Source organism: Myodes glareolus, chromosome 7 (genome assembly GCF_982192425.1).
Source record: "Myodes glareolus chromosome 7, mMyoGla1.1, whole genome shotgun sequence".
Taxonomy (NCBI): domain Eukaryota; kingdom Metazoa; phylum Chordata; class Mammalia; order Rodentia; family Cricetidae; genus Myodes; species Myodes glareolus.
This window is the reverse complement of record NC_142032.1, coordinates 13,186,136-13,209,851: the sequence shown is the minus strand read 5'-3', so window position 1 is coordinate 13,209,851 and position 23,716 is coordinate 13,186,136. Positions and strand designations below refer to the sequence as shown.

At 41.8% G+C, this 23,716-nt stretch overlaps 1 protein-coding gene across 1 annotated transcript in view; it reads left to right on the top strand.

Annotated features, from left to right (window-relative positions):
* Sorcs3 (sortilin related VPS10 domain containing receptor 3) overlaps window positions 1-23,716 on the top strand; it is a 627,874-nt gene that overhangs the window by 398,399 nt on the left and 205,759 nt on the right. Inside the window, exon 5 of the mRNA XM_087907815.1 lies at window positions 21,644-21,717. Within this exon, the coding sequence (XP_087763941.1) occupies window positions 21,644-21,717 (74 nt within the window). The remainder of the gene's footprint in view (window positions 1-21,643; window positions 21,718-23,716) is intronic.

Below are 23,716 nucleotides of genomic sequence, written 5' to 3'. Positions count from 1 at the left end.
GGGTAACAGAGAGGAGCAGAGGAGAGGGGAAGGGAGAGGAAGGGAGGGAAGAGGAGAGGGGGTGAATTAACTCACCAATTATTCGGCTATCACTTCTGGGATGCTTTATAATCCAAGCACTTTCTTTTGTTTCCACCTGAACTATGATACATTCTAATTTCAATAATGAATGACTCTGATAATTTACAATTATGATAATGTTCCCTAGTATAGGCACTTCTTTTTTGTCTCACTTGACCCATCCATAAACAATCACTGAATAAAATGAAATCCATCTTTGTGGCTTTACCCTCTAAATATTAGGAAACTCATGCACTTGTCTGGTTTTCCACATTATCTGAGTCCTGTTTAATAGACTGCAGTGGGAAAAGAGGGCCGCCAGAGAGAGACATATTGTAAGCTACTAGTTTGCCTCATGGTTACAAGTTTTGGACTAGAAACCAAGCAAACAAAGAAGCAATTCTGTGAAAACAGATTTAGAAGAAACATAAGGGTGTTACTGCTCATTGCAGGCGACCAGAGAAGGCTGCCTGGTATGATCCCAGTTCAGTGACATCTTGGAAATCCATGACTTCAGATTTGGTAAAAAGATCAGTGTTCACTAGAGGTTTGTTGGGAGGGAAAATATATGTGGAACACATATTTTTACAATAATGACACTGTTCTCTGCCCTAGCCCTAGGCACTTGTGGCTGCACATTTGTTAAAACCTGAAGAGTGGCTAAGAAATGAATGAAGCTCATGCAAAGCATTGGCTTTAGCTAATAATAATTATCAGCATTGTCTCATCGGTTATAACAAATGTATCACAGTTATGCACGATTTAATAACATTAAGAGTGATAAGAGGGCCGGGCGGTGGTGGCGCACGCCTTTAATCCCAGCACTCGGGAGGCAGAGGCAGGCGGATCTCTGTGAGTTCGAGGCCAGCCTGGTCTACAAGAGTTAGTTCCAGGACAGGCACCAAAAACTACAGAGAAACCCTGTCTCAAAAAAATCAAAAAAAAAAAAAAAAAAAAAGAGTGATAAGAGGGCATGTAGTAAACTTTCTCTAAGGTGAAATTTCTCTGATATGCATCTAGTTGCTTTTGCAAAGCTATCTTTAATTTTAATAACAGAAATAATACAATCACATACTATTTCTCTTGTCAGCCATGAGTTCTTGGAAAGCTTACGAGCTTGTCATTTTGGAGTACACTGAGAGTCAGAAAAGAATGCTGTCAGTGTGTGGTTAAGCTGACCAGAAGTAGAGTAAGTCTGAAATGGCAACATCTCTCTCTGAATACCTGCTTCATGTGGAACTTTGGGTCTATGCTTTTAAGAATCCACGAAAATCATTAAGTGTAGTAGGAGGCCAGTTGTTTGTTCCTGGCTGCTAAGACCCCAAATAACCACACAGAAACTGTAGTAATTAAGTCACTGCTTGGCCGATTAGCTAAAGCATATTGCTAACTAGCTCTTATATCTTTGGTTAACCCATTTCTATTAATCTGTATATCGCCACATAGCTGTGGATTATCAGCAAGGTTCTGTCCAGCATCTGTCTCTGTAGGGGCTACTAGGGGCTACATGGCTTCTCACTGACTCTGCCTTCTTTTTCCCAGCATTCAGTTTAGTTATCCCACCTAGCTCTATTATGCTAAGCCACTGGCCAAAACAGATTTATTCATTAACCAATAAAAGCAACATGTAGACAGAATGACTTCCTACATCAATTAAGTCTGGGAAAAAAAGGATTTTAAAAGAGGAAGGAAGTAAAAAAAAAACAAAAAACACTATGCCCTTGGTAAGGTTTCAGAGCAACCTGGTTAGTTTGTTTATTTGCTTTTGTTTTGTTTTGGATGTGTGTGTGTGTGTGTGTGTGTGTGTGTGTGTGTGTGTGTGTGTAAGGTGCATGCTCCATGCACATTTGTATTTGTATTGAGTTCAGAGTTCCTTTGGTGTTCTTCGTCAGGCATTGTCCACCTGTTTGAAACAGTCTCTCTCTGCGACCTAGGAGTTACTGGTCAGGCTAGGTCAGCTGGCTAGTGACACCTAGAAATCCTTCTTTGCCGGAGTGTTACAGGCATGTACCACATTCCCTGGCTTTTTATGTAGGTGCTGTGTATGAAACTCAAGTCTTAGTGCTCAATAAGAGAGCACTTGACTGAAAATCTGCAAGCCCTGACAGCCTGGATTCTAGTAGGTTCCTTCTTCCACCAACCAATGAGATAGCTTCCTTTCTCTGTGTCCTCCCCCTTCGTGAGCACACTCCTGATGGGAGAGATTAACTATGTCCAGGGTACACTTCTCTCCCAAACTCTCCTGCCTGGTGAAATGTTCTTACCAGTCTCTAATCAGCAGTGTGAGAGTCAGTTGAGTGCCAGTTGATAAATACGTCTATTTATTTTCATTTCAGTTACAGGTTTCATTTTTTTATTACTGTGCATAAACAAGGGTTGGAAGTCGAAGTGCATATGCAGATTTGTTTTTAATCCCCCAATTCCTGTCTGCTGGCTGCTGTTCCTGAAATTGTTTGGCCCATAGTACCAACTGCCTCCACGTTCTTCGCCAGAAAAGCAGCAAGAGCAAGTGCTGGTTAGACAGGGCAGCACTGTGCTGGGGTCCCAGCTTCCTGAGTTAGTATGGCAGCCTTGGTCTTCCCATCCTTGGCACTGATGGATTGAGTCATTGTTTTTGGCAGTACAGCGCTTTCTGCCTGGGGCTATGGGCAGAAAGCTGTTCGAATCAGACGCTATGTACCGTGCCATCTTGGCAATTCTGTGTTTTCAGCGTTTTAGTCAATGCAAGGAGTAAGAGAAATTGTAATTGAGACTACTTGTCTATAAATCATGCCACAGAGACTGAGCATGTCAAAACATTGGGCCCAATAGAAACTTCCCCCTCGCCTGGGGATGCGGGGGAAGGGGCGAGTGTTAGAAAACAGTCAAAGGCATCTCTGTGGCTACTGATCAGTGCAGTAGGGAGGAGACAGGAAACACAGTCTAAGTTTCCCGGCCAAATTATGGCTCTCGATGGGAATCAGATTGCAGGGAGACACATAGCAAGAAGTTATCAAACCATGTAATCCAGTTGGAAGGGGAAGGGCATGCCAATAAGCAGAGGAGATCCCATCCCTGACCCAGCCTCCCCTTCCCCAGCCTAATTACTTTTACCCTGGTAATTTGCCTCTGTCATGAGAACATTGTAGTTTAGTGTACTTGGTGCAATAATGTTACAAGTCAAAAAGCTAAACAAAACAAGATAATGGAAGGACTTATCCTCTCCGTGTGATGTGCACTGCGTATGCTAAATACAGTCAAATCGAATGAGACTATGGGGCAGGAAATATTTGTGGCTCTGTGGGTGACCTCACTGCTCTCCCTGAAAGGGTGGCACACACTTTTCTGGTATTGCATCTGCAGTAATAGCAAGCTGGGACTCCAAGTAGGCTTTGCCGTTCTCTGAATGATGAGCACCATTGACATAAAGTGGCTGAGCCAACGCTGTCAGTCATCAGCCAGAGGGAACTCCAGAACTGATCTTACGGGCCTTCCCAACCAGGACATGGGGATGGGAGAGAGGGCAGGGAAATGGAGTAACCTGGGCCTTCAGCCCACCTATAGTTTGTGAATTCTGATTTCTTTGTTGGCACGTGGGGGCACTTAAAAACCCACATCTCTCCTTGTTTTTCTCCTACAGAGCCACTGGGTATGAATTCTCACTCCAGACACTGTCCAGAGAGGTAGCAGGGAAGCCAAGTGTGTGAAAGCCTGGGCAGCAACATCTCTTTAGGGACCCCTGCAAGTGGAGCTTTCAAACGGAACGTGCAATGGAATGGGGCCTGCGAGTGTGGAGAGTAGCACTCAGAGCTATTGTGGGGTCAAGGACCCTTGCTTTGTGAGCACAACACTTTTACATTTTTTTTAACGTTTTCTTTGTTTATTTCCCTCTTGGTTTTCTAGAGGAAATTCTTTTTGAAAACGTTGCCTCTAACGGCTGTACTGAGGGGACTGAGGGAGAGGAATGTGCCTCGTTTTTCAGTTTCTTCTCTGTCAATGCTGGGACCAGAGACAAAGGTAGCAACAAACTCATAGGAGAAAAGTGCCCTGCCTTCAACAGAGGCATTCCTCAAGAGGGCTATTTGTTTTCCTTGCTCAAACCTTGGAGGTGTGAGTGCTTTGCTTGTGAGCATCATTCCCTTGTGCGCTGCCGTTGAGCTTTGCTGGCGTCTCGCTTGATTTCACTTTGAAAAAATAGCAGGTGCATTTGGAGTCGAGCCCTGTCGGTGAAAGGGAGAATCAGTGTGTACAGAACCTCACAATCTTGGCTATCCTATGCTGCATTTAGTGTATCGATGGGGTTGGCATATCCTGTTAAGTTTCTTCTTAGCCTGTTTTCCCCGAGCCGGCTGTAGGAGCCCCAGAGGTACCTAAGCTGAAAACATTTGTGTTTCCAAAGCCAGAATGACCATGCTTCTTGGGTCTAGACATCAGGGACTTCTCAACACAGTGGAAAGCTCTTGAGTTTCACGCCGGAATTATTTACTTGAGGTCTTCAGCATTTTTTGACAGTTTGGGGCTTCAGATCTTGTGTGGGTATTTCTTCTTTTAGTAAGTCACCTGTGTCTGTACCCCTACCCCGAAACAGCAGAGTTAGAGCCTCCTGGGAGGCTGTTTGGTGCTTCTGTCTTATCTTCCGCACCCAGCGGAGCACACATGGTAGGAGATTTATAAATACTGGCTGAGACCTGACATTTCTCTGTAATTCCTTTCTCGGAGGCACACACACACAAGCTGAAGAATAAGCCAATAGATGCAACTCTTTGTTTTTGATTTTTTGATCTTTGAATGTGCATGGCTTGTGTGTGTCTATGGGTGTGTTCATGTGTGTGAGGATGGGCCTAAGTGTGCCACAGTGCTCATGTGGAGGTCAGAAGAAAAGCCGTGGGTGTCACTACTTGCCTCTACCCTGTTTGAGACAGGGTTTCTTTGTTGTTGACTGCTGCATAGGCCGGGGTAGCTGTCCCGTTGGCTTCTGGGATTCTTCTGTCTTTGCCTTGTGTCTCACAGGAGCCCTGGGATTACAGACTCACGTGTGCTTGCATGTGTGTCTCTCTGTCGGTTCTAGGGATCTAAACTCAGGTCCTCATGCTTTTACCCACAGAGCTGGCTGCTCAGCCCAACACTAGCAGACTCCTTCCAGCTCTGAACTGAATTAGAGCAATCAATGCTCCTTTCTGCAGGCTACAAACCTTAACGTCTTCCTTGAGTCGTCCGTTTCTATCAAATCTATCTTCAATGCGACAATGCTCCCTACTTCCATTTGAAAGACATAGCCCAAACGTGGTCACATCTCTTTTCTTCTTCCCCCACTACTATGTTAATGAGACCCAAACTTCCTAATACCCATGACTTTTCTGTTTCCCTCACACCTCACAGCTGTTCTCTGGTCTTACTGGTGTTTCCTACCGTGCTTTACAGTTTATCCCTGAGCCTATCTTAGGCCTTCCAGTACATGTTGCATCCCCTCTTCCTGAATGCATGCAGGTGTTGCTGCTCCTGTCCCTGCGAGACCCACAGTTCCCCCACTTTCTGCTCCTAGAGAGCCATCAGTGATCCTTGTACTTCTATCAACACTATACAGCCTTCTTCCCAAACAGAGCTCTGGAGATTGTTCCCCCGGAAGGATCCTGAGGCTCCCTCCTGGCTTTCTCTCTTAATTTATTTACCTGTATGTCTCCTGCTTGAACCGTGCTAGTCTGCGGTGTTCCTCATACACACCACAGAAGCACCCACTTAGGACTGTCCCCCGACACACTTTCCTTCCAGGTGACTCTTTTATCCAGATGCTCACATATTGCGCGTTCATTTTACCCAGTTTCTGTCCTGTGAGCTCCTCGGAGAGGCCTGCCCTGGCCACCTCAACAAGTTTCTCTTAAGCGCTGTGCTCTCATCCAGCTTGAACAGTCTTGGCTTCCTGCATGGCATTGCATAGCTGATCCTCATTATTCATGGATACTGTTATGTGTCAATTTGCTGACTTGCCGAAACGTACTTGTAAATCCCAGAAGTCCTGGGCATCAACAGTGCAGAAAGTATGAGTCACTGGGCATCCAGATTTCCTACAGAGGCTTAACAAGGGCACTCGGCTTTCTTGTCTCAGCTCCCCTGCTGCTAACAGTCTCCTTACCGCACCACATTTGGCACCACATTTCTTCTATCGCAAATGTTTTTGTACTTAAAGCGATCCTCAGGCACAGTGCAGAAGGGCTGTGCAGTGCTCCTAAGCACGATAAGGCTGTGATGCGCTTTGCCAAGTAAATGGGTGTGCTGAATACGCTTCCCGATGCCAAGAGTGTTGTTGGTTACAAGTTCCATGCTTGGGAATCAACAACGAATGTCAAGTTAGGTGCCGTTGAGAGGAAACACACCTGAAACAAGGTCGTACACTCATTGTTTGGTGGAAATCTCTTGTCTAGAGACTCACAGAGGCTTAATCCCACATTTCTTGTAGAAGCACTGTTTTAGCATTTATTATATTACATCAGCACAACTTTGCAGAGTATAACTACTGAAGCTAGCAAAAATCAACTGTGTGCAAATGCGTAGTTAGGATTATAGAAATCTAAATTTTGCTTATTGCCCATGTTTCTGCTACCATGTAAATTTCATGAAGTCAGGGATTAGGTCTATTTCCCAGAAGGGTCGAATGTAGCCAAGGGATTATTACGGGAAAGCTACAAAGTAGCAACTCTCCTTTCCAGGGATTTTCTTTTCATTATGTTAATGACCCAGCTGGCCAGGCACTTTGCAGGAGGGATTACATGTCTCATTCCCTTGAGGTGGCTCAACCACACTCACACCATGCTCTGACTCAGAAGCTCCTTGTGTCTGTGCTGGGAATTGTGGTGGGTATTGTCTTTGAGCACCTAGGGCCCTGTATGTAGTTAGGTTTGAACCTAACCACCATGCTCTCTTTGTATAGTAGAACAAGTGGTTTGGTCTTTTCCCAAAATGTATTATTTGTTCCCTAACATAAAGATAACTGGAGATCCTCTAACCAGGACTGGGAAGGTTATGAGATGATACACTGCCCTGGACCTAGAGCCTGGTACCATGTGAATATTTCCTATACATGTGTTCTTCATATTACTTTGTGCATTAGGAGCCCAGCCTTGAAAATGAAGTCAAAGGGATATGAATCCAAGTTTGGAAGCCCTCTATAGCCCTTAACCACTGTTTAAGATCAGCACTGCAGAACAGTGGCAGGCCAAAGACTGGATTAAAAATGGTTGCATTTGAATGGCCAGGTATTCTTTGTCACAACTCATCCCTAGATAAAAATGTCTGGAGGTGATTTTAATCAACTTTCTTTTACAAAGTCATAGTTTGGTACCCTTTCTTTATATCAATGATACTAAACTATAAACTATTCCTCCATCTTTCTCCTCCCAGGGGACCTTGGGCCCAGGTAGTCTATTCCCCAAAAGTCTGGATTTCATTTTTAATCATCTAATGTATTTTTTTTATTATTTTATGGGGCTAAGATGTCAGTGTTGTTGGAAATTTCAGGACACTAAGAGTTGAGAGCCACTGATGGATCATTAAAGTCTCAAACAGAAGAACCACACAGCAGATGTGGGCTCCATGCCCCCAGCTCATTTTAGCATCCAGGGAAGAGATGCATTAAAAGACAGCGTGCAGATCTTGCCAGAGCTCCATGCTTTATGCACAGAGCCAATCACGGTTGCTTTTAGAGGGAAGCCTAATTATCTGTGTAATAAATGAACTGTACTTTCAAGGCATGAAGCCCAGCTGTTGCTCTTGATTTTAGCTGAGGCAATATTTTTGCTGTCTCTTCACATTCCAGTGGTGGTAGCTGAACAGAATGGTTTCAAGTGGAGCCGACATTCTGGGTCTGCGCTTGAAGCGCTTGGACAGAGGTGGGAGCAGGGTCCTAGGAGCCGGAGGTCAAGTCTTTGATTCTAGTGCAGTGGTTTTCAACCCGTGGGCTGGGACCCCTTTTGTGGTGGGAAATGGGCCTTTCACAGGTGTCAGCCAAGAGGCTCAGAAAGCACAGATATTTACATTACAAATAATAACAGTAGCCAAATTATAGTTATAACGTAGAATCAAAAATAACTTTATGGTTTCAGGTTACCGCAGCATGAGGAACTGTGTTAAAGGGTCACAGCATTAGGAAGGTTGGGTCCTGAAAGAATATTCAAATGATAATCTTCTCATTGCTAAGAACTCCAGGTACTCAGTTGTTCTTGTCCATCTGGGATGTTTTGAGCTTGTTCAGAAACATCTAAACGTCATCGAGAATTACCTAGAACAAGTTTTCCTTACCTAACCCATCAGCATTGAGAGTCTGTTAAAGTGCAGACATCTGGGCTCCAGGTCTGACCCACTGAGTTTGAAATTCTAGGATGTGACTGAGTTGTGCATTGTTCATGAAGTGCCTTGGGTACCCTACCGTTCAGGAGCTGTGATTCTGAAGCAAGCCTTCCATCTTACTGACATGAGAAAATGGAGGGAGTTACTGTCTTCTTCCAGGGCTGTGGAGAGAGCTTAGGTAGTGAAATACTTCCCTTACAACTGTGTAAACCTGTACCTGATCCCTGAAAAAGACAGACATGATGGCATTGCTTGTGATCTGATCTCTAAGGAAGAGGATACCCATGGATCCAGGCTGGTGAGAGACCCTGTTTCAGAAAAGAAAATCAACAACACCTGAGGAAAGTGGACAACACCTGAAAAACAACCTACAAGGTTGACCTTTGACCTTGTATATAAGTACGAGTACGTATACACGTGTACATGTGCACCCACATAAAATGTGCCCCTGCACACGCACATGAGCAGACATACAGGTATAGAGTCTCACATGTAGAAACAGACACACATAGCCATGTGCACATGTACACATCACACACACGTACACGCACGTGCGCACGCACACACACATGCACACACCCACTACTTCAAATCAGCACAACTGGTTTAATCATACAGCAAGAGCTTGCACGTAGGTCTGCGTGTCAGCTAACTAAAACTTGCAGGTACCCATCGCTGCTCACTACTCTAAGGTTGGCTGAGTGACTTCTGTGGTCCCACTTGGATTTGCTTCCAGGTCCTGGCTCTCTTCTCCTTGCTCTTTCCCTCCGACAGAATAGCATAGACGTGCTCACCTGGCAGTGCTAGCATTCCCACCATCACACTGGTCCACTATTCTGAGAGATGGCACAGAGTGGGGCATGCCATTCACAGTGCAGTCTGAAGCCAAAACAAAGAACAAAGGCAATTTGAGGAAGTCATTCTAGCTCCCCCAGGAGATGCTAAAACCTCTTGACAAACAAAGGACTCGCTTCCTGGGGGGAATAAATCTACATAGCTGCCTCACAGTCTTGGGGCTCTCCCCAGCAAGCCGGTTCCTTCATAAAACATCTTGCACAAACGTTAAGGAAACATTAGTAGTGCATACCTCCTGGGTTCTATGCCTAAGATTATTGCTCTTGGATGAAGAATCAAACACCCACATACCTACCTGAAGGGACTAGAGAACTCATCAAGTTTAGACCTTGTCTGACACTTTAATTTCCTGATAATATCGCCTTAATCAAAGTGTTCATCCGTCTTCTGCTCAGACGCATCATCTGACTCCCGGGAGAACCCGCTGAGATGTGAGGCAGCTCCTCCTGGCCTCAGAGAGTTCTTATCATAGAATATTATTTCTTATATAAAGCCCACATTCGCTTCTATCTGAATGTCAGGTGTCGGTCTTCCTTCTGCCATTTGATACTGTGGGGATGAAAGCTTGGCTACAGCCCACCCAGATCAACCCTTTCACACAGCTGGAAATCACTCTCAGTGTCCTTACTAGCTGGTCAGTTTTCTGTCCCATGTGCCTGTCTTTCCTCTTTGGGTGAACTTCTGAGCTGCTTCAGTGTTTCATTTCCTTTCTTAAACTCCTTTGTTCATTCCAAATGGTGGCTCAGCCTGTTATGCTTGTCGAATTTGGAGTCGGCTTTTCTGGAATTGTCCTTGGGAATCCTGACCAAACTTATAATACCATTGAGCTTTGACGTTCCCCTTCAGGAGATGGGGATAGAAAACAGTATCACAATTATTAATAAATTAATTATACTGTGTCAGATAATCTAGGTGACATATGCTCATAGGTGGGCCTGGGACAAATGCTTGGTGCAGGGGTACAGGTGTGCAGGTGTAGAGGTGTGCAGGAATGCATGTGAGCAGGAGTACAGGTGTGCAGGTGTGCAGGGCTACAGGTGTGCATGTGTGCAGGTGCTCAGGAGTACGGGGTGCAGGTGTGCAGAACTGCAGATGTGCAGGCGTACAGGTGTGCAGGAGTGCAGGTGTGCAGAGATGCAGGTGTGCAGGGGTGCAGGAGTGCAGGTGTATAGGGATGCAGGAAGGCAGGTGTGCAGGGCTACAGGTGTACAGAGGTACAGCTGTGTAGGGGTGCAGGTAGGCAGAAGTGCAGGTGCTCAGGGATGCAGGGGTGCATGGGTGCAGGGTTCTTTCTGTCCTTTGTTTTACTTCTGAGTAAATGACTTTGTCTAGGTCCATGCTGCTGCCGGGAACCGTGTCTGGGTCCGTGGTCCTTCTGCAGCTGGGGTCTATGTTGATGTTTTTGCCCTGTGCTGCAGCCTGAACCCCTGTTGATGTCCCTGGCCTGTGCTGCCTCCAAGAGCTATAATAAGGTCCGTGGCCCATGCAGCGACAGAAGGCCATGTGATATCCATGGTCTGGATGGCCACTGGAGACCACGCTGAGGTCTATGGCATGTGCTGGTGCTGGAGACCATGTGGATGTCCTCAGTATGTGCTGTTGTTGGAGACCACATATAAGCCCGTGATCCATGTTCCCGCATAATGCAAAGGGTAAGGACACTACTTTTGTTGTGGTTTTGGTGAACACAGACTCAATTGAGAAGGAGGGGCGTAGAAGGCCTCTGTGGCAACCCTCGCCCCACCTCCACCCCAGCATGTAACAGCGTAGACGGATAGTCATTGAAGAGAGATCTTAAAAATTGTGGCAAGGCTCTCCATAGCTGAGGGCTGTCGGTAGCAGTGGAGGTGGAGAGGGCTCGGTTGTCTTTAAGGAGCTGGCCACGGGGAATTTGACCATGCTCCAGTGAGTACATGGACAGCATGAACTGGACATTTTAAATTTTTCCTTGTTTTTTTTTTTCTTTTTTGTAGGAGGAGATCCCAAGAGTGGGGGGAAGACCTGGGAGGACTGGGAAGTGAATGTGCTTGCTTGAGGCTCATATGTGAAATTCCCAAATATTCTATGAAAATGTTATGAAAAAAATGATTTTGAAGTACACACTATTTTCCTTCTAATTAGGAATGAAAAAAATATATCACAACAATTTAAAAATAGGCAAGAGTATATGAATTTTAGAGGGAGCAGTGTGGGGGCACATGGGAACAGTTGGAGAGAGGAAAAGAAGGAAGATGCAATTATAGTATAATTTCAAAAATATTTTAAAATCAAAGAATTTTGCATTTGAATGAACTTAATTTTTCTGACACAGTCTTACTCCTAAAAACCTAAGTGACTTTGGATGCCTGTATTTCCACAGAGACATGTATTTCCTTCAGCAAGAACAGTGGAGTCGTCATTTCTTCTGAATCGAAAGTGGCTGTTATTGTTTAGACAGAGATATTGTTTTAAATTAAACATGATCTAAAACGTAAGTTCTCCTCAGCTTAGAATTAGGTAGATCTAGGCCTCTGGGAAGAAAAAACAAATGTGAACTTGGATTAGAGGTTAAGGCCAATTGCAGAGTGTCGAGGGCTGGGAAAGTGGGCAGGAAATCATGTTAACAATAGCGCATATGAAGGCAAAGTCATTAAGGAAAGAGGGAACGCAGGTAATAGGCAGGGAGGAGAATGTGAATCACACCAGTGCAGTCATCTCACCTCGCTGAGAAACAAGCCTTTTTGCTCAAAGGGTATGGCTTAATATGAGACATTTCTGAATTGTAATATACAAATATGAATAGACTCTGATTGCAGAGGGAAATGGTCAAGAGAGAAGGACTGTGGAGACAAAAGAATGAATTTTAGTAAATACTACATAAATTGTTTGCAGGATTGTCTTACGTGACTATTAGCCTAGAAAATACTCTCCAGCATAAAAGAGGATGAAGTGAATTGTGAAAATGATTTGTAAATAACGGCGCTAGCTAAACTCAGGATACAATGCCAGCCATTCACGGCGTGCCCAAATGAGCCATTATTCCTCCAAGGTTATGTGAACTTGTTTTCCTTTTAACATCAAGCAACTACCAAAAAGTCACCATAGTTTAGTAAAATGAGCATTGAGCTAGAGTTGGGCCCCTAGGTTTTGAATTGTACTTCACAACTGACGAGCTGTGTCATTACGCAGGTCGTCAGCCAGGTTCTCTGATGTGTCACCCATGTGTGTTACAGCACCTGTCGGACCTTCTCTCGAGCCTCTTATAGTTGTTAAAAGTAATGGTTCTCTGGCCCTACATGGCTGGCCAGCTGGATGGAGCTTCTGGGAGCATTTGGAGAAGTCAAAATCATAGATGGGATTTTTCTCTTCTCGTGTCTTATGTTATACCTCGAGAGCTAGTCTGAAGCATGTGTATTACCTCTAGACATGATATGCTGTCCCTAGTTCTGTATCTGGCATTCTTCCTTAATGTAGAACTGGAAAAATATTCCCCTGTGCGGGAAGAACTGAAATAGGTGTGTCATAGGTATAGGATAATTTTCTAGATGATCCAGGTAGTTGAAAATTTGGGAAGATTTTTATACTTGATTCTAAGCACATGCATATTTTAGAAAAGACTGCAAAATATGCTCATAATTTTTAGGTTGAGAATGAGAGATATGGACACATTTGTCTGTTCAAACAGCTCAAGGTCAAACCTCAGATTCCTGGTGGAATACCTAATTCCCTTTGGCCTTTAGGTATGCTTTGACAGAAAACCATGAGAAGTACTGAATATGGAATTGTTTGTTTTATCTATAGGATGCCCTGCCACCTCCTCCACCCCAGATTCTTTCAGATTTTATGAAGTTTTCTCTAAAAACATTTCCTTGATTCTTTAATTATACTTTGATTTTTTTGGGGTTTATGATAAATAAACCAGATTACATTACCCCCTGTTTTAGTCTCCCTCACTCTAAAAGCCAGTCTCCATGTCTCTTACACCCTCTCAGCATATTTTGGTAGTGGCATCTCCTTCCCTTCCTCTTGAATCCTTTAAACTATGTCCTTTGGATTTCTTTCCATCTCTGCTTTATCATTGAGGTCTGGCCCTTGGATCAATGTGTGGCGATCTGGGCCAAGTGAACTGTACTCTTGGAGAGGATGACATCATCCTTTTGTTTTATTTCTAGCATCTCTCCTAATGATAAGAACGTTTCATCCTGGTTATTTGCAAGATTGGAGTGGAACTTACACTTCAAGCCAAAGCCAACTCATCCATGATGACTCAACTTTGAGCCATTCCAGAGGGCCAAGCTGAGCATGGCTCTTCCTTGCTTCTTGAGTCTTGTGTAGAGCACCTACCTGCTGGCCCATCTCTCTTCCTGCCTAGGTTTTGACTTTCTAAGGATATCAGAATGCTCTGTTACTCATAAGTTTCATCACATGTGGAATTGTAAGGCTTTGAGCCTAGCACATAGTAGGTATTCAGATAATACTAAATAGACTGACGAATAAAATGTTCTCAGTTTGCTGACTAGAGGTGATAATTTGTCAGTTCTTAGATTCCCAGCTAACTCAGTCAATAACAGTTCCAATGTTAAAGAACAATATGCATATTTAAAGGGAAAGCATTCTATAATCTAGAGACTAGATATGGGATAAAAGAAACTTTGTGGGGGAGATTCTCAGACAAAATATGAGATGCTCAATTAAATTTGATTTTCAAATACCAAGTGTGTATCTATTATTTCATGAGGTACACATAAAGTGTTACTAATATTGTTTTTTATAAAATTTAAATTTTAATTGATAATTGCATATTTTATTTTCTAAAATCTAGTCACCATACTTTTTGAGGCAAGTGTACAGGGACGATGAGACTAGAGACCCTGAGGCAGCATATTGTCATCTGGGTCAAATCATATCTTGTTTCTGCTGAATTATTTTAGATGTTTGAATTGTTTTCAAAACTATTATTAAATGAAGACTTCAAAGAAAAGTCTGAGTTTTTCGTATCCCTTGAAACATGATAAAACCTAATGATACTGGATCAACTCTCTTTAAGATGAAGTGTAGCTAAGCCCAGTGTTGGATGGGGCTTTCTCCCCATGGGTTCTGCTTCTTTCCAGTGTTGCAGATGAAATGCCTTCTGCCGGTTCTCATCACATTTACCCTGCGCTTCCCTTCAATTTGAGAGGAAAGAGAAACCCTTTCTGAACGTTCGTCTCTATCAAAAGCAGGAAAATAAAAGACAGCCCAGAGGACCAAGTGTTTCAATATAAATGAGAAAATCTTCCTCTGGAGTAAGCAAGAATCGTTTTCTCTGTTTTAAGTGCCAGCAAGATGAGCCCATGTCTAACAAGTACAAATAGCAATACTGTTCCCTCACCTGTATCCCTCAGTCTCTGCACTGTGGGATACAGGGTCTTTTTCTTTATCTTCACTTGATTGTAAGATCCTTCAAGGCAAACAGTTTTTGCACATTTTATGTAGAGATGTAGCCCCCAACCAAAATATAATGGTTGGCTCTTAATTGATGTATGATTTGTATTTGTTAAGTAGTGAATAAAGGAAGCCATCAGAGTGAAAGATTTTTAAAAAATCCCAATGGCTTTCTTCAATAATAGAAGAAAAGCATTGCCCTCTGTCGGGTGACAGAGCTGGGGGACCAGCGTATGTCTCTTTGAGATAGATGTCTTCATGGGGAAAATGTCTGTCTCCCAAGGACTGAGAACAAAAGCTATAGTCTGTCCTCTAGAACTTGAGGGAGTGTTGCTTGGGGTTTGGCCTCACTGACAATGAAACCAAAGATTCTTGAGAGATTGTTTGATGCTGCAAGTAGAGGCTCGTGTTGGAAATTGCCCTCTGGAGCTATGTGGTCCTAAATTCTCTTTGTTTTCTAAAAACATTGTTGTAATTCAGCTCTTCTCCATGCAGCCCCTTACTGGCTAGCCAAACCTTCCCACACTTACTTTTGTGCTACCAAAGAAAAAGGCAGAGAGAATTTGTGTGTGTGTGTGTGTGTGTGTGTGTGTGTGTGTGTGAGAGAGAGAGAGAGAGAGAGAGAGAGAGAGAGAGAGAGAGAGAGAGAGAGAGATTTGGAGTAAATGGGAATGGACCCCATGGTCTTGTAAATTCTAGAGAATCCCCCTGCTACTGACTTTTACACCTAGCTTGCTTACTTTATTTCAGAGGCAACATTTTTCATAAGTATAAGTCACCTAAATTCTATAGACTTTTGTGAGCATTTAAACATTGAGTATAGACTTCCTGTAATCAAGTCCTTCTATATAGATATGTTCCAATCTACCCTTTCCTTCTCAGTTGTCTGGATTGGAAGGCTGACCTGACACCAATACTCCTCTGAAACACATATTCTGTTGCCTCTGGTGACTGTGCATGTTATTTCATCCCAATTACTATGAATCCAGTGTTCTTAGAAAATATCCTTGGGGTTTGGGATTTCTGAAAATCCATGGGTCAGATAAATGATGAGTATATGTCTTTCTATCACAGAGACAACAATCTGACTCTAAACCAGACACCCGCCCATGTAGCTAAGGCCTCAGCAGAAACGAGCAGCAGAGATGCATCGAGACATGTGACCATGCTCTCCTTCCAGCTGCCTGCTCCCTTGGTATGCGATGCCTGTGGTACTTTCCTAGAACTGACACAACAAAACACTGTAAGCCACGAGATTACAGCCACAGAAACCCACTGTCTCGTGTCGCTGGAGGGTAGAATTCTAAAATCAAGACATTCGTAGAGTTCCAAACCTACCGAGGATCCCTCCTTTGCCTTTTCCTTTGCTAGTGTCTAGTGATTTGTCAGTCATCAGAGGCAATACTTGGCTTACAGTTGCTTCCCTCTGACCCTCTCTCTTCATGTGATGATCCCTCTCTGTAACTTTCCATTGTCCTCCATTGGCTGCTGTCTTTCCCATAGGTGGACACAAGTCACATGGATAAGGGGTCACCCTAATGATCCCTCATTGCACCTACAAAGACCCTATTTGCACATAGAAATAACCTTTCCATACACTGGCAATAGAGGACTTCACCATGTCTCTCTGTCAGCTTATAGTAGTGCCTGATACCTCTAGTGATCTTGCATTATTTTATTGAATTTAAATTTCAGGTATAACCTGCTGCTCTCCCTGCAGAAGATTCTACTGATTAAATTGCTTCTTTAGTCCATCAGCTCTCTGATGCCATTCCCTGGCAGGAGGATGTAACTAGGGAACTAATAACTCAATCAATAAGGAAAAGAGCTTGTTCTTCCATATGTCCAGTTTCACCGATGACTCATTCTGGACCGTGTGTGTGTTTTGTTATTGTTGTTGTTGCTCTTATTATTGTTTCTAGGTGTTTGTTAGGAAATGTGAAGCCATTTAATTATTTATCTTTATCTGTGTCTTTGATACATCAAAGATAGGAAAAAGAATTTTACACATACACATACACACATATCTTAAAGATAGAGAAAGGAGAAGATTTCATTTGATCTCCCGTGATGTCTAGGGATGATGTCATTGTCAGGAGATGTCATGAAGTGGAATATAAAAGAGAATATGGCTTCATATATGTAGCACTTTACAAAAAGGTCTGATTTAAGGGTGTTTACTATTTACAAAACACCTTGTATTTTAATGTTGTTTGAGGAATTAAAGTTGAAAACATGTCGGGTATGTAAGTACCCTGTGAGTAGATGCTGCTCATCCAATGAAGAGTGCACCACCATTTATGGCAGCTTATGGGAAATGCTGTTCTGTGGGAAATGGCTTATGAAGTCTAGTTCTAGCTACCTCACGAAAAAAGCCTTAGTTTTAATTCTTATCTTTTAAGAATAAAAATACAATAGTAAGTTTATTGTAATAAAACCTTTTTGTATAAAATATATGTAGAATAAAACAATCTTACATGATTACTGAAGTATAATATGCATCCACTGCAAAATGACTAAAAATGATGGTTAAACACACACACACACACACACACACACACACACACACACACACACACACACAGAGAGAGAGAGAGAGAGAGAGAGAGAGAGAGAGAGAGAGGGGCATATATTATTCATTGACCTTAATTGAGAGATGGCCATTGATACTATTTTTGACTTATTTGTCCTAGTATATTTTGAGCTTATAATAGTTGAGTAAAAATTTTGTATTTAAATAGTATATCATGAATGTTTTCATACCATTAATGTTCTTCTTAAACTTCCTTTTGCAAAATCACCATTTCACCCCTTTTTGGATGTTACAGTTTTAATTATAAGAGTCACAGGTCTTCCCAGTAAGTGTAAATGATACAAAGAAGAATGTCCTACTTTCCCAATAGTTTCTCCGAGATTGCCATGACATACACTTCAGAACAGTGTAATTGCTTGTATTTTGTCATACTGGCCATCATGTTTTCATCTTTGTATCCCAGCTCTTAGTTGAGTGCCAGCAGTGTGGTAGTTGTTTCACAGGCTTTCTGTGAAGCAATGGATGAGTGTGGGTAATTAAACTGAGAGGATGAGCAAGTCTTTGAATGAAGAGGCTGGAAAGGCTTGGCTTGTGGTAGAATAAAAATACATTTCAGACTCAGCAAGTCACTTTATATTGAGAGAGAAGATAGCTAAGTTCAGGCCTTTAGTGAATGGGAGCCTGTCCTTTCTGTTCATCTGAATCTGCCCATAGGCAGAAGTTCAATCTAATTTTCCCCCATCAGTCAAGATGAAGAGCTAGAAAAACAAAACAGAGACAAGGAAGGGGGCCAGTACTGCTCACTCTTTCTATGATAGGAAGGACTGTGATGAGAGGAGATATGCTTCCCTGAAGAATGGGTCCTGGAAAGCACTGTCCTCCCAGAAGACCCTCTATGGCAGAGGGACTGATAACCTCCCCTAAGATTAGAGACTGCGGTGTGCAAGAGAGAACCTCTTGGGCTTTGTCTGGCTTGTCAGTGGAGGAAGACACGGCATAGTCATCTCCTTGCTGCACTAGACACAAGCCTGACAAAGGATGAGTTTCTACTAATTCCTGTATTCCTATAGATTAGTTGTTCTAATTCCTATTAGTACAGTTATGACACTCTTTCAGGAGCCTCCTGAATTAGAGAACACACATCTTTAGTCTGACCCATAGGTATCTGCCATGGGAAAGAAAGTAAATTACTACTTGAAGCCCTACTTAGAAAAGTCACTTCTTGCAATGAGGTATATTTATACCTTTTTCACAATTACTGATCTGGTCCTCACAAAACCTCTCTATCTCATCTCCATATGAAAATAGATACTGTATAGAAATAAAAAGTAGATATAGTCTAATTGATAAAAAGATAGATCAGAAGTTAAGTGGGTAGAAAAAAAGGCTACTTCTTTTTAGCCAACAATAGTCATCATATCCCTTCTTTAATCTAAGAGTAATTTTCAATAAGCCAAGTTTAGGACATAGGTCATTTTGGTCCTTTTGCTCTTATTGCTTTTTCTACTTCATAACTCTCTGTCCGATTTCCTAACTGCTTGTAATAGCTGTCTCTAAAGGATCAGTTGAGGATTTATTTCTTCATGAAATCTTACTCTTCCATTTCTACTTCCGTCAATAATTAAGATCTATCTATCTTTCCATGTGTGCATGTGTGTGTGGTGGTGGTGGGGGGTAGCACGTTCAGTACCAATTTGCCTAACACATGGCATACCTGTATGTATTCTTAGAAGAATTACATATTTGATTTTTAAAGAATTGTATGTGAAGAACAGGAACGTCATACAATGCCATTGATTTAGCGAGCCTTAAGCTGGTCTCAAAAAATAGTTGAGAGTAGATGGCCAGCACAGACCAAGAGGTGGGATGGGAAAATCTAACCAAAGGAAAACATTTATCAGTACAGGAAAAGTAAGTTCTAATGATCTGTTTCCCAAAATAGTGACATAAATACATTCTGTGTTTTATCATTTCTAGAAAAGTAGATTTTAAGTATTTTACTATGCAAATGGTAACTGTGATATAATCAGTTTATTGAACATATTTTGATCATCTCATAACCTAAACACATTTAAAATATTTTATTGGACATTTTAAACAAATAATGCATATAATAATTATTTTTCAATGAAATAGTAAGATTTGCTGTTATATGTCATATAACTTACTAGTTTAAAGTCAATATTGCTTTACTCACTAAGCTAATACATAAAGGAGCATAGGAGTAGCAGGGACTGGCTTTTCCTATTTCTCCTACACAGAGGACTGGAGACATAGGAATTAGTGCTTAGTCATGGAGGGAGAGCACAGTTTGCATAAACACTGTGAGACCTGCTATAGAGTTGCTGTGCTATGGCAGGAACAAGATCAATTGAATCAGGAAGGACATCCTGCTTTTGTGTGCAATTGCTTCAGTAACCTTCAGCATCAAAGGTTGATGCCTTCAGATACAAGATGGAACTGCTAGTATATACCTAAGACTATCTTACATGCTATTTTGAGAACAGAAGTACATATCAATGATCTCAATGTATATGTTTATACAAGTTTATGAAAGTAATTAATTCTATTCATAGAAAATCATATTTTTCATAGTGCTACATAAATTGGCCAAGATCATTCTGAATGCCACAAATATTTTTAGATTATCGTAAGTGTTCTGAGATAATGGACTTGGAGTATGGGCATGTGATCTGATAGTGAGGTTCTGGGGAACACAACCCTACAGGTGAGAGCTAACAGGAATGCTGTTCGGGGATTTTAATGCACACACATTTCTGTACATTAAGGGCCATCTGCTTCAAGGTTGGATCCTTCTTATTTCTCCACCAATAAAATTTTGTGTACACCCTTCCCACAATATAACTATTATGACAGACTAAATACCAAATTTAGGAACATTGTACTGGTCATTGGAAAAGTTAAGTTCTGGACCTTTCGACCCAAATTCAACTTCTCCAAGGTTGAGTTTCAGAAACTAGGTCTTGGGTGTTAAGTGTCAGGCCAGCCTAAAACCACTCTCTCACACACAGGTGACTGAAGCATATAAACTCTGTCCTTGGGACAGACTGCCTTTCAGAAGGAGAAGCCTTCCAGCCATTAATAGCGTGAGGCACATAGTAAATGCAACAGAGAAATCATGGGTGGGATGATCACGTCCTTTGTGATGGGGCAGAGAAAGGTGATGAGCAGGGGTTGGCATTACTAATCACCGTCTAGCTTTCATTTAAGCCGTGTCTGGTCTACTGAAAAGTACAACATGGTGGAATTATTAATACTATCGTGATCATTATTCCTTGTCATTTTTATTAGTTTTATGTCTTAATTCACTTGTGTGATAGTGACTCGTGGTTAGTTTCTTCCGAGTTGTTGCCCCACCCTTAATATGCCATAAGTAGTAACATCCATAACATAAATTGATATGGAATCTGACAAGCTTGAGATTCTTTATGATTTTCCCCAGAGTCCTGGAGATCATCTAGATTTTTGTTTTCTTCCACAAGTTGCTATATGTTGTGGCCTGCCTGTTTCTGTTTTTAAATTATTGTTAATGCAATGAATATTTCACAGACATTTTGTTTGTATTAAAGTCATATAAATAAACCTTAAATGTTTACTATGTTTACCTTATAATAAGTGCAAGGTACAAATAAGAGATGAAAAAGAAGAGATGTGTAGGCCAGTATTGCCATGGAGTTTTATCTCTGTGTGTGTCTGTCTGTTTAGTTGTCTGTCTATCTATCTATCTATCTATCTATCTATCTATCTATCTATCTATCTATCTATCTATCCATTTGTGGAGAAGGCCACATTTGTGGTGGCCTTGGTTGAATGAGGGCAATTTTCTAAGACAGGTTTATTCTTGCTATCTTGTCAAGGCATAGGGTTGTCATCATCTTGGCATTTCTGGTGGCATTAAAGAGTTCCACTTCATATTAACCTGTGTTATGTCAAAATCACAAAGAAGTCAAGGAGTACAATATGTTGGATGTATTATTAGCTTGAATTAATATATTGAATATATCATTATCACCAGATAGCAACTGGTGAACATTTTTACATGCATGAGCCTTTCCCCTAAGAGTGCAGAATCCACCTGTTTCCTGTCACCACATTCTTCAGGGCGAGTCTTACATGTAAGGATCGGGGAATAGATTTAAAGCAAAAAAAAAAAAATGAATTGCCTTAAATCATGTATCTACAAAGTGACTGTGATGGACATCAGAAAAATATTTATACTCAGAGCAAAAGCATCAATCCACTAACAAAAGTCAATGAAGAAGACACCATGATAAAGAAGGAACAATAACGTTCTTGTGTTTTATCTGTAAGTGGGGTGTCTGCGTGGATGTGCTGGTACTCTGCTGTTGGAACTGGACGGGAGGCATCTCTGTTGGAATGGGGACACCTGTGCTCATGCGCACTTTTGGTCACTGACTTACTCAATTCCTTCCCTGCTTCACTGTCTTTCAGCTTTACAGCTCGATGGACTTTGGAAGACGATGGCAACTCGTGCACGAGCGCATCACACCCAACAGGTTTTACTGGTAAGCGTCTTCGGTACATTCAACATCCCTTAGATAAAGACAAAGAGTGAGATAACAAAGTGGCCCAAGCAATTCTGGGCACCTTCCACTCTAGGGGATAAATGCCTCTGAGCTCTTTGCTGTTCAGAAAGAGTTCATGGACCAGCAGCATCAATTTCTTAGAAGTGCAGAGTCTGAGGCCACATCAGGATTTATGGAATTGGAACACCATTCCTTGGAAATTCTTGTGTGCGTTTACTTTGCAAAGCACTGAGATAGAGGAAGTTCATGACCAGGTGCTCTTGGTCAGAAACCAAGGTCTGCTCTTGTTGGAAATGTACATGATAATTATGGACCTGTGCTGCAAAACACTGTTTGCCAAAGATGTCCTGTAAAAAAAATTCTATCCAGTTTGTGTCTTTTCATAGGAATTTCTACAGTCAAGTAAGTTTAGGTCACAACTTTGAAATGCTATGTTTCCAGACTTGTGACTGTGTTAGGATAGGGAAGACTGAAGCAACTCCTACTGAAGCGTCATGCTGTCTTGAAGCCAGTATAGTCTGTTTCTTAGATCCCTGCTGATAGATACTTTAGAAGTCTCTCCATAGGACATATGTTGTAAAATGTTTCTATAAGTGAATTCATGTTTTGAAAAGGATTAGAAGCCCTTCCTTCTAATCAGAAAGTATTTTTGTTAGCTAATGTTCTTTTAATCATGTACACTATCTTACCATATTATAGCAAATTCAGTATACAATTCTCAATAATTGTGAGATTCTTCAATCTTGCTTACTTCAGCAGAAATAATAGATACAGAAATAGGGGTGAGAAAACCTTGGGCAACATATATAATACATTAAACCATATGCTTAATTAAAAATAATAAAAAATTAAAGCATTTTAAAGTACTACCTATTTACATCTTATTTAAAATATCTATTCCAGTCTCCCTTTAAAAGTCACATGGCTATCATTTATGTCCTACATGTCTGTATAAGTTGGAGATGGTGATGATGGTACTACAGCTACGTTGGACACATGAAGAGTCACACTAACAACCTTACAAACAAGCAGCTCCCCTTTTTATCCACAAAACTGCCTAGAATTACAGAAGTAATTGTCTATGCATAGGCTAGCAACCCACTAAGTCCTACTGTGCACAGTTCAGTGGAGCTAGAAGGGGAAATTGAATTGCTCTTACTCAACACCTGATCTGCCCTTTGCTATTTTTGCCTCTTGCAGACCAAGTGTTATTTCATCTGTAACTCTTATTATAACTATTATTTTGTTCATCTTTGGAACTATTAATCTTTCGCAGTAGACTAAGACAGAAAAAGGAAATATTGGGTCCTCTGATACTGGAGCAGTATATGCTCAGCTGAAATGGAACAATTTCTCAGAATGCCATTATTCAAGGAAAGAGGAAAATAAAATCCCTCTGCTGTCTTTGGAATAAACTTGGTGGGGCAGTTGGCCAAGGAGGGAGGAAGCAGAGCAGGTAGCATGATCCATGCCGGCGTTGCAGAATGGAAGTGAGTGGACAGAGAAGGGCATTTTCCTTTCTTTTACAAAGATCCAGAGAGGAATATTCCAGCTGCTTTCCCTCCACTCCTTTCTTTTGTGGAGTAGACAGAATAAATCCCGAGGTCCCAATAATTGCAATTCCTCTAAGCTCCACTCTGTGCCTCTTTCACATCTGCCCCCATGGGGAAATATAAAAGTTAGAGTGCATGCTGGCTAGCCAAGTGATAGCTGAGCGTTTCATTTTTGTAATTATCACTTCTCTTCTTTCTGACACGTAATTGCTGTGATTATTCTTTTAGGTATCATAGGAGTCACGGAGGAAGAGCTCATAGCTTTCTTTTCTTTCTGCTGAAGAAAGAATCCAAGGTTATCTAAGGTTTTTTAACAACTTGTGTTGAGAGTACATGGTTGGTGTATGTAATAGGCATATCTTCTACCTCTTTGAGAAAATTAGAAGTATTTCTCTTGATGAAAAGCAAACTTTGGTCTTAATGTT